Source organism: Cebus imitator, unplaced genomic scaffold (assembly GCF_001604975.1).
Source record: "Cebus imitator isolate Cc_AM_T3 unplaced genomic scaffold, Cebus_imitator-1.0 Scaffold201, whole genome shotgun sequence".
Classification (NCBI taxonomy): domain Eukaryota; kingdom Metazoa; phylum Chordata; class Mammalia; order Primates; family Cebidae; genus Cebus; species Cebus imitator.
In genome coordinates, this window is record NW_016107516.1 from 2,225,548 (window position 1) to 2,237,636 (window position 12,089).

The 12,089-nt window shown below is 40.1% G+C and overlaps 1 protein-coding gene across 1 annotated transcript in view; it reads right to left on the reverse strand.

Moving 5' to 3' along the window:
* The window catches only part of PLCXD2 (phosphatidylinositol specific phospholipase C X domain containing 2), a 48,014-nt gene that overhangs the window by 7,940 nt on the left and 27,985 nt on the right, over positions 1 to 12,089 (reverse strand). Inside the window, exons 2-3 of the mRNA XM_037745456.1 lie at positions 6,931 to 7,391; positions 1,219 to 1,460 (exon numbers count right to left, since the gene is read on the reverse strand). Of these exons, the coding sequence (XP_037601384.1) occupies positions 1,219 to 1,460; positions 6,931 to 7,391 (703 nt within the window). The remainder of the gene's footprint in view (positions 1 to 1,218; positions 1,461 to 6,930; positions 7,392 to 12,089) is intronic.

Genomic DNA, 12,089 nt, shown 5'->3' on the forward strand with positions numbered 1-12,089 from the left:
ATGTCGACCTACAAACATACCAGAGGCGTGAGGAACACAGTGTAGATACACAAACACATATGTTTTAAAATCATATAATTAAAAAAGAAAGTTCTAATTCTGGATCTTTCAAAGAGATATTGTACTGGTTTATAAGATTCACTTTTCCAAGTTCAGCATAATGAATTCATACAAGACTTAGTAGAACCACTCAGAAAGGACTTTCTGGTTTTGTCCATGGTTGACATAATCAGGGGCTCTCACCAAGAAGGAAAAATGTAGTCCTGCCATCTAAACTCCTGCTAAGTGAACTCCTGTTATCTGAACTCATGTTACCCAAACTCAGGACAAAATACATAGAAACATGTTTTTGGATGAATCTTTCATTACCTGAACTCTGCTCATCAACCTGGAACTCAGGGACCAAACTGTTTCTTGTAAATATCTTTTGTTACCCAAACATATTAGTTTCCTCAGCTTGGATTGCAAGGGATGCCCTGTTATCCACATGTATTTATGACATTCCTTTTATACATATACATATACACATATATGTGTACAGGTACATAGATACATACATACACATACCCACATGTATGTGCATACATACACACACACGAATAAACTATCCTTTTTCTTGAGAGCATCTATCACTCATTGGTGTCCAGGATAAAGAACACCATCTGTTACAAAACTACTGAAGCTTCTCCTACCTCATTGTACAGCCAGGCTTGATTCTGCCCTGAGAATGTATTTGAAACTACAGCATGGGCATGGTGGGTGGCATCCTAAGCTGGTGCTTCAGTGACTCATGGTCACCGTGGAAAGCAGAACAAACTCTTGAAGGGCCATTTCTGAATCCTTAGCACCTAGGACAGCGGTCTATATTTAATGCTTCTTAAATGAGTGCCTGGGCCGGCTGCGAGGCACAGGCAGGACCACATGTGGCCAGGTGCCAGGAGTGAACAGACATGGTGTTGGCTCAATGTGCTTTGCCTTACAGCAAAATTTAGAGAGTGCAGTATTTATGATATAATGTGTACTTATGAACAAAGTGTTTAGAGATCATTTGACTATAATCCACCTCAACTGCACGTTTTCTCAAATATAAAGGTTTTTTTATTTTGTTGTTTTTCTAAATCCTTGAACTACATGGTTTTATTGCTATTTACTCAGAATAGAATCAATATAAATGCTTTTTTAAAAAGCTTTCCTTGTGAGGTGGAAGCAAATTCTTACCTATGAACCAGCGTGTTCTTGAGGCCCCCAACCAAGCCCCGGGCGATGGTCTTCACTCTGGGGGTGAGGATCGCTTGGGAGACGTGGAAGGAGCCCCGTGGGACCCGCTCACTCAGAGTGGTCTCCAAGAAGAGGATTAGTTTGTGCACACTTGTGGTGTTTGCCCAGGGCGCCGGAATTTTCTTTCCTGGCCACAGGAAGGGGTATTGCTTGTAGAAGGGACAGTGGTAGAAAATAAGAACCTGAAATGTTCAAAATAGAAAAAGGAGAGCAATCCATTAAGAATGCCAAATGTCAACTCCTTTGTTTTACATGGATTGCTGGGAAAAAGGCAAGCAAATATAATCAAATGAGGAAAGTCAAGAACTGTTTATATTAATATATATTTTTAGGAAATCAGCAAAGATTTACAGAGCACTTGCCGTATGTCTGACTCAAAAATTCTTAACTTTTTTTTGGCATAAATACCTTTGGAATTATATTAAAATCATGGACCCCTTCTCAGCATTATATTTTAAATGAATGCATAAAATAAAATATACAGGATTATAAAGCAAATCTATGATATGATATGGAACTATAGCAATCAATTATTAAATAAGTTTGTAATCAGTGAATGTATGTGCTGCATGATAAATGCATTAAATAAAAATACTTTGTTACAAATCTAATAAGTCCTGTAGCTATGAGTTAGTGATGAGCATAAGTGGCATTTCAGATATCTGCAGTAACTGCAATGTGAGATGGACGCATCTAGGGAGATAAATAACAGGCAGGGCCAGGACTGCTGTGGGCCACCACCTGCCCTCGTAATCAATAGGCATACTAATTTTCAGGTCAATTGTAGTACAAATGAATATGTAATTTTTTCCCATCCAAATTTAAAGGCTTCTTAAATTCTACCCTCACATCCCCCTGGGGAAGCTTTGGACCTCAGGCTGAGAAATCTCCGGCTGAGCAGCAAGGGCTGTCTAGAAGTTATGTCTCCTATAATTACAAAATTGACAGCTTTTGGAGTTAAACAAAAACATTGAACTAATTTGTGGGTAAACAGACTTTCAGTCGTGTGTGCTGGCTCTGCCTGGAACTGCCCTTCCCAGGGGAGGGAGGAACGTGCCGCTGAGTCAGGGGAGACCTTGCAGAGGTGGCTGGCCTCCACGGGGACTGCTCAGGGTGGTGGTGATTTTGAAAATAATTAGCAAGCTACATCCGTAGTGTTAATTAGTTTCTGGGAGGCAGCTGTGGGATAGGAAACTGCTCTTCCCATCATCCCAATTCAGAGCTCTGCTGTGAAGGTTTCTAAAGTATTATTCATTTCCCTGTCCCAGGCATTGGCAGGAATGGTCTGCACATGCTCACGAGGCCTGGCCTGCCATCCTCGGACAGTGGGCCACAGAGGGGAATCCTCCCAGCACCCAAGAGCAAGAGCTCTGGATGTCAGCCTCGTTTCTGGTGTGCATTTAGCTTGTGACTAAGGTGCCTGACTAACTGCTCCCCAAGGCCCAGAGCTGGGGAGCACCAGGCTGGTTGCACTGAACTGGGTAATGGCTGTTCCTGTGGTTTTTAACGATTCTGAGTAATGTCTGACTGACTGCTAATGACATCTGCGGTAAACACATGTGTTAATGAGGTTAATCACAGGCTCATGGTAAGCAGATTGCTTGGGGAAGGGGGTAGGATTTCCTCATAGCAGTGTAATTGGCCAGGTGGTAAGGCTGGGTGCTGTGAGGAAAGGTATCCTGGGCAGCGGACCGTGGGAGAGGTGGGAGGCGGTGTGGCCCTGTGACGGGACCTGCCAGACATGCCCTGTGCCTGCTGCCTGCCCCTGGCCGCATGTCAGGGAATGAGAGGACTGTGCTGTTCTTTACTCTGCGTGGAGAAAGTGCGTAAAGCACAAAGTATCCAAAAGGGTCTTTATGCCTTTCTTCAAGAGGCTTCTTGATCGCAGTCTGACCCTAAAGGTTACAAGGAGAATTTCTGCTTATAGGGAGAGGCTGGCCTTGCAAACCAACTCCTACTTTATAGGGATCTGGGTGCAGCGACTCTCACTCAGGGCCTGTGTTTTGTATCTGCACCCCCCAACCTCTGTCTGCTGTGGTTTTCTCTGAAATACTCTCCCCTCTAGCTCAGTGGTTCATGTTCAGTTTTTCTCTTGAGACTCAGATTAAAAATCTCATTTCCTTTAAAAATGATTCCTTGATGGACCTCCTTATTCTGATCATTCTTTTACTTGGAGCCTCTGGGTTACAGACTTAATGCTACGTTCTACTTTTCAACTGATTTATTACAAACCCCTCTTCTTCATATAGTACAGAACATTTGAGGCACTTTCACCTTGAAATCGTCTATCAGTTGTTTCGTATTCCCTAGTGTTATGTACTCTTACCATTTTCATTAATTTCCTAAATACTTTAAGATGTAGATTACAACTTCTAACTCATTGTACCCTCAAACCCATAGCCACTAATGTGCAAATAAAATATATACCTATGGCTATGATGTAATTGCATGTTAAGTAAATGAAATTTGATTGAATGGTACTGTGCTTTTTCTACTAAATTGTAGTAATAAAATACATGGGGTGGGGGGTAGTGGGTGCCTCACTACATGTGAGGCAGCTCATTACATGAAGAATATTTAAAGTTTAACCCTGTCCCAAGAATAGTGCAGATGACTAGTGCCTCTGTTTGAAATCTCTTTATTTAACTTTTTTCTTTTTTTGAGATGGAGTTTCACTCTTGTCGCCCAGGCTGGAGTGCAAACAGCAGGATCTCAGCTCCCTGCAACCTCCGCCTCCTGGGTTCAAGCAATTCTCTTGTCTCAGCCTCCCAAGTTGTTGGGATTACAGGCACGTGCCACCATGCCCAGGTAATTTTTGTATTTTTAGTAGAGATGGGGTTTCACCATGTTGGCCAGGCTGCTTTTGAACTCCTGACCTCAGGATGATCTGCCTTGGCCTCCCAAAGTGTTGGGATTACAGGTGTGAGCCACTGTGCCCGGCGTGTTTAGCTTTTAAGAAGAGATGCAGTGGGGAAAACACGGGAAAGAAAACAGCACAGGGGGATCTTAGGATTTAAACTGATAATGCTCTCTCTTTTTCTGAAATATCATCACAGTCTCTTTCCTTCATAACCTTAGAAGCAATTGTAGTTGGATGATACAGCTAAATTAGCCCATGCTTTAATAACTATGATAGATCATTACTGTTAAAAATTCACTGCCCACATTATTCTTTATTCCTGAAGATACCTTTTACTCCTGCAGATTTGTAAGCAGTTTAGTATGCGATATGTCAACCCATCCCAGTACTAGCTGTTTATAAAATAATGTCTGTACTCAAATTTAACCTTACTGAATCCCAAAATTCAAAAGCTCTCCATCCCTTTCTCCCATTCTGCTAATTCTCTGAGATCTTCTGATAATAGGGGCTCATTAATAAAAGCAATATATTTCGTTAGCCTAATATAAAACACCGGTTGTGAAAAACGCCAATGTGCCTAAACAGCCCTCAGAGAGGATGAGAAGCTGTAGGAACTCTGGAAAGCCAGAAACCCTGTGACTGAATCCTGGTTCTCACTAACCAGGATTTAAAAATTTGCCCAGTTTTCTCTTGGATGAGTTGCTTAGTGTCTCCATGCCTCGGTTTCCTTATCTGTAAAATGGAGACGATAACAAAGTACCCATTTCGTGGTGTCACTGAGAGGGTCAGTTGAGTTAGTCCATGTACCTAGCTCATTGTAAAGGCCCAATAAACGTTAGTTGTTGTTACTATTCTCTCATATTATAAAAGAGAAACGCCACTGGGAAAAAGTCTCTCCAAGTTAGACATGAACAGATATAAACTTACTTTTATGAGATAGAGGTGTGATAAATATTTAGCAAAATATCACTTACAAAAGTCTCAGTGAATAAAATGGCTTAGACAGACTTTAACAGATACTAAGAGTTAACTCACAAAGCCTCTATGGTATCAAAGACATTTAGAACTTCTCAGGGTGTACAAAACAGCTTGGTATTTCCAGTTATCCAGGCCAAGCCTGGGAGTCATCCTTGAATCCTCACCTTCTTTCATATCCCAAATTGTATCCATTAGGAAACCTTGTTGGCTCTACCTTCTGACAGATGCAAAATCTGACCACTAACAGTCTCACTGGGTTCCTGACTTCTGCCTGATCCTCCTGCCCCGGTCTCTTCCCAGCACTGAAACCAGAGAGATCTCATTAAGACCTAAGTCAGGCCACAACATCCTATCCCAGAACTCTCCTCGCTTTGAGTGAAGGCTAGCTTCTTTACAGTGCCTTCCAGGCTCACATGATCACCAGTCATCTCTCTGACCTCCTGTCACTACTCTGTTGCCGCCTGCTCTCCAGCCACACCGGATGCTCCTTTTCTGCAAAGATGGCCAGGGACATTCCTGCTTTTGGGCCTCTGCACTGGCTGCTGCTTCTGTCCCCAGAAAGCCATGTGATTAATCCCTTCAAATGCCATTTTTTCAATGAAGGCTCTCCTGATCAACCTTCTCAACATTTCAGTCAACCCTCCAACCCACAGAATCCTGGTTCCCTCTTACCATGCTTGACCTTTTCTTTTTCCATAGCTCTTATCATTTTCCAACATTTTATGTATGTGTGTGTACATATATATGGGGAGAGAGAATAAATATACATATATGGATATATGTGTGTGAGTATATGCATGTGTGTGATACACAGACACATACACACACACATATGTATTTTTATTAGCTCTGTTATCTATGATCTATCTCCCTCCACCAGAATGACAGCTCCATTGGGGCAATGTATCTTTGTCTGTTTTATTTATTTACTGATTTCTCCCTATTCCTTAGATGGTTACTTGGCACATACCTGGTGTTTAACAAACATTTTCAAGTGGAAAACCTTTAACCTGTTTTTAATCAAAAGCTCCTCCTTACGTTTAAAAAAACTGCATCTTAAAGATGTTTTGGTTAATGCATCTGCTGAGCAAGTGAGTAACTCTGAATGAAAGGTACTTGCTTTTTTTTTTTTAATTTTTTTTTTTTTTTTTTTAGAGCATAAACTAAACCCTTTCCTGAAGCTCTTTTCTCCTACTGACATTCCTCTTCCTGAGCATGTCCCTCATGGCCCTAGGCTGGGAGGTTCTTCTCAATTTAAGCAGACTAAGGAATGCTCTCCCAGGTTGGAGCACCTTCAACAGGCTCTTCCTTCCTTAACGCTCTCTCCTTTTCTGACTCACATTCTTGTATAATATTAACACTCCTGAGATGAATCACTATGTTTCAGTCAGCTACTACTTTTCCTCATCAGTCAATACCTTGGCCAGGATTATCTGACATTGATTTGAAAGCAAGATGGAATAGACTATCCCTGAGGGGAACTAGAAGGGTAAAAGTGGACCTCAGAAAACAGAGAAAATGGTAATGACCTACTGGACCAAACTTTGCCTTGACTGGTTCTGGCCAGGCCACTAAAAGTCCATTAGATGTCAAACAGGTTGCTGGACAATCTTTAAGTATTTGGCAGGTGTTAGCCCTAGCCCTTGACGCTATTCTAGAGCCCAGGAACTAGTTTGCGTATGTACAATATCTCAAACAATCCACACCCTCTAGCCTAAGAGCCCTGGACTTAGTGATTTTACAGATGGCAATACAGGAAAAGCAGGAAGAGTTAAGTTCTTGCCGTTGGAAGCTTCTCTCTCCTTCCCTCCTACCTGGCACTTCTTCTCCCACAGAGTTCGCAGCGTCAAACTTTCCACACTGCAGGCTGAACACAGCTTGTTTCCAAAGGCCTCCTGGATCCGGAGAACCAGGCATTTGTGATGGGACTCATCCATGGCGTAGAAGTGGTTGAAATCCAGGAAGATAATCTCTTGGGGGTGCTGTGTAAGAAATGAGTCAATTTCCATCAGCCCATCCCAGACCTTGATGCCAAAAAGCCCATGGATGAAGTAGATCTCCTGGTCAGCATCCCCAGGTTTGGAAGACACACGCAGGTCAAAGTAGCGGATCCCAGCTTCCAGCTGTTCCCGAAATGTCAGGTTCTGAGTTACAGACCACTTCTTCATTAGCTTCTTCACCAAGGAGATCCTGGCGAGGCGTTTGATAGCTAGGGTTTGGTCAGGCCCCACTGGGGACTTTTCATCCACCCAGTAGCTGAATGAATCATGTGAGCCTGTACAAAGGAATAAAGGTAAGGAAAGCAGGTGAGACAGAAGCTGGGAAAAATAAGTCAATTGATAAGAAAACAAAAATAATTAAGGAGCAGTTACACACACAAAACTGCAAATGAATAGTAGCAAAATTTGCCAAGTTTGCAAGGAATAAAATAAACACACAAAAAAGTAATGTAATAGCTTGTTAAGCCTGGGATAATACTATAGTTTCCATAGATTTTGCTGATGTAAGGCAAATTAATAAATATTCTTTTGCAAAGCTATTTAGAATATGCTGAAAATAGGGGCTTTAAAATATTCATAGCATTTGATCTAGTAATTTCATTTCAGGAAAGCTATTCTAAGGAAATAAACTCTAACATTCAGGAAAACAAAGATGTCTGTCAAAGAATATTCATAATAGAGACAAACTGGAGATAATGCTTAAGTGTCTCTTATGGAAGAATGCTTCATTGTGGCATATCCACTTTATTCATGCCATCATAGAAACAAAGGGTATGAAAACACTGTGTCTGTCTCAACAATGCTGAGAAAGGCATTTAAATTCTAGGAAAGGCAGAATTTCAAGAAACCATATTTTCTTTCTTTTTATGTTTTTTAAAATATAAAAGAACTGTATATATTGTTTTACTATTGTAAAAGTCTGAGTCAGTAGGAATAATTTATTGACAAATCAGCTAACCATTTGGATGGGCTCAACATAGTTTAGTTAATATGTCCCTCTTTTCGAATTCATACCTTAATGAGCCAAAACTGTGATTAAATGGTCCAAATGCATTTTCTGTTCTTCTGTCTTAACAAAGGGGTAGGAGGAAATGTTTCGTAAATGTCTATTATGCCTGTTTGGTCTGTAGTGAAGGTTATGTCTGATGTTTCTTTGTTGATTTTCTTTCTAGATAATCTATCTGTCCAATGCTGAAAAAGTCTTGCTACTATTATTGTATTGGAGTCTACCTATTTAATTTGCACACTTTTAGTTTCTGTTTGTGTCGAATACTTTTTTCCATCCCTCACTTTCAGTCTATGTGTGCCTTTACAGGTGAAGTGAGTGTTTTTGTGGGCAGTATAAAGTTGTGTCTTTTTTTTTTTTTAAATTCATTCATCCAGTCCACATCTTTTAATTGGGGAATTTAAACCATTTACATTTAAGGCTATTATTGATAAATGAGTACTTAACTCCTGGTCATTTTGTTAATTATTTTCTAATGACCTTGTATATTCTTTGTTCCTTTCTTCTTCTTTTATTGTTTAACTTTACTATAAGAAAACATAGGGGAAATGCTTCAAGACACTGGTCTAGGCAAAGGTTTCATGGATAAAACTTCAAAAACACACACAACAAAAACAAAAATAGACAAATGGAACTATATTAAACTGGAAAGTGTCTACACTAGCAAAGGAAACAATCAAGCTTGAAAAGGCAACTTGTAGAATGAGAGAAAATATTTACAAATTATTCATCTTACAAAGGATGAATATCCAGAATATACAAGGAATTTAAACAACTCACCAGCAAAAAAACCATAAATAATCCAATTAAAAAGAGAACAAAATAATTAAATAGGCATTTCTCAAAAAGAAAACACACAGATGGCCATGGTAGCTCATGCCTGTGATCCCAGTACTTCTGAGAGTGCTGGAGGCTGAGGCCAGTGGATTACTTAAGTCCAGAAGTTTGAGACCAGCCTAGGCAACATGGTGAAATCCTATCTCTATAAAAAACACAAAAAAAGTAGCCAGGAGTGGTGGTGCACACCTGTAGTCCCAGCTACTCAGGAGGCTGAGGTGGGAGGATTGCTTGAGCCCAGGAGGTTGAGGCTGAAATGAACGATCATTGGACCACTACACTCTAGCCTGGGTCAGAGTAAGACCCTGTCTCAAGAAAAAAAAAAAAAGAACATATAGCCAGCAAACATAAGAAGCAATGCTCCATGTCACTAATCATCAAGAAAATGCAAATAAAAACCACAATGAGGTATCATCCCTGCCCAGTTAGAATGGCTGTTATAAAAAAAAGACAAAAAATAATAAATGCTGGTGAAGATGTGGAGATGTATGTAACTGTTGGTGGAAATATCAATTAGTACAGTCACTAGGGAGGACAGTATGGAGGTTGCTGAAAAAACTAAATGCAAACCTACCATGTAATCCAGCAACCCCATTAATAGGTTTTAAACAAAGGAAAGAAAATCTCCATATCAAAAGGATACCTGCACCCCCATGTTTACTGAAGCACCATTCACAATAGTGAAGATATGAAATCAACCTAAATAACCCTTAACCAATGAATGGATTAAAAATGTGGCATAAAGACACACTGGAATACTATTCATCCATAAAAAAGAATGATATCCTGCCATTCACAGCAACATTAATAAGCCTGAGGACATTATGCTCAGCAAAGTAAGTCAGGCACAGAAAGATAAATATTACATATTGTCACTCATATGTGAGAACTCAAAAAACCTTTGGAGTTGATGGAAATAGAGAGTAGAACTGTGAGTATTAGTGACTGGGAAGGGTAACAGAGAGGGTAGGATAGAGAGGTTGGTTAGCAGAAACAAAATTATGCTAGGACCAGGCATGGTGGTTCATGCCTATAATCCCAGAACTTTGGGAGGCTGAGGCAGGCAGATCACTTCAGGTCAGGAGTTCAAGACTAGCCTGGCCAATATGATGAAACCCTGTCTCTACCTGAAAAAAAAAATACAAAAATTAGCCAGGTGTCATGGTACATGCCTGTGGTCCCAGCTGCTTGGGAGGCTGAGGAGCGGAGCACTGCTTGAACCTGGGAGGCAGAGGTTGCAGTGAGCTGAGATTGCACTAGTACACTCCAGCCTGGTTGACAGCTAGACTCTGTCTCAAAAAAAAAAAAAAAAAAAATGCTAGATAGGAGGAATGAAGTCTGCCGTTTTGCAGCACTGTAGGATGAAGATGGTTAACTATGATTTATTGTATAATTTCAAAGAGTTAGAAGAGAAGATTTTGAGTGTTCACAACACAAAGAAGTGATAAATGTTTGAGGTTATACCAATTACACTAACTTGATCATTATACATTGTATACACATATTGAAATATCACCCTGTATCTCATAAGTATGTGCAACTATCACTGTCAACTAAAAATAAAAGGGTCGGGGGCGGGGTGAGGAAGAAAGCATGAATCCTCCTAGACGCAGATATCTTTTTATGAAATATGAGTGACCACCATAGGCCATTTTAATTATAGTGAGAAAATATTTCAATAGTAACTATTTCTAGATGAAAATCATCTTGCAAATGTCTTTCATTTTGGTTATTGGTTCTATCCAGTGTCAACCATTCTTATGTCTATTATGCACTAACTCATGCAGAAGCTAATTTGGTTAGTGCTGTGACTGGCTCTGAGGTGAGGGACTCGACAGAGGTGGCTTCACTTTGCAAGTAAAATCTAGAAGGAAAATGCCTTTGCTTCAGCACTACTAACCGGTTCTTAACTACCCCCCATATTACAACCAAAATGCTTGTATTCACACTAGTTCATTGTCATCTGTTGTCCATTTTACTAAATTTTAGAGGAGGTATTTCACACATAATACAAAATTTTATAAGACACTATCATTTTATGTTATGTTATTTCAATTTTCTTGAAAACAAATCATTATGTGATGACTTCAGTGTTTTGTTTCCTAAGAAATCAAGAAAAAAACAAACAAACAAAAAAAACAACAAAAAACAACAAACAATGCTTTACTTTTATGTAGCATTTGGAACACAGAGGCTATCCAGTAAGTATTAAGAATAGACCTATTTATTCATCCTTAGGCAAATTGAATTTTGCAAGTGAGAAAATTACCAGCATATTTCAGGTAAGAAAAATTGCCATTACTAATAGAAATGTGGAACAAGTCCCCCTGGATTTTCCACATTGGTTATCTCTGTTAATGAGACTCCCTGGATACCTGCCTAATGTTCTGCTTCCTTTGCCTATACAGAAACAGGAAATTTTTATACCTCCTCATTGAGAGATTTATTATGAATACATTAGATATAGATGGTGAATAGTCCTCTCTCCTTTTTAAATTGCATGAACAGCCCAGCTGTTCAGGATTGAGTGTATAATATAGTGTGAAGCACATACTGAACTTAATTCTTCCCTGGGCATTAGGGAATAGCCATTATCCAAGCGTGGAGGAGAGACAAATCCCCTCTGGTGTTCTCTTGTTGGTGTTGAGCCCAGTTTCATCTCCAGAGGGAGATGTGCTAACAACCTCTAGCACTCTTCTCTGTGTCTGAGGACTGTGCACAAATGTGACAGCAATGGGACCCCAGGGATCATTTTGAATACACAGGGATATACATGGTACCCAGCCCATCCCACAGAAGAGGGAGAGCATGTATATTCCCTAGGAACAGAGTCTCTTTTTACCTCTTTGTTCTCTTTTCATTTCTCCAGTCCCACTTTATGCTTTCTGACATCCTCAGCACCATCCCTGCCTCCCTCCAAACCCCTTTACAGGACAGGACAGAACAATGAAGCAGATTGCTGAATGTTTTATAGCACTTGCCCTAGATAGGCCTATGGCATTCAAAGCCAACTGTCACATATTAACCACTATCAATATATTTCCTGTTCTACTTATTTCTTTTCCAGAAAGCTTTTGTGTCATATGGGGTGGGTGAAATAATATTTAAGTGCCTACATGCATTAAATTAT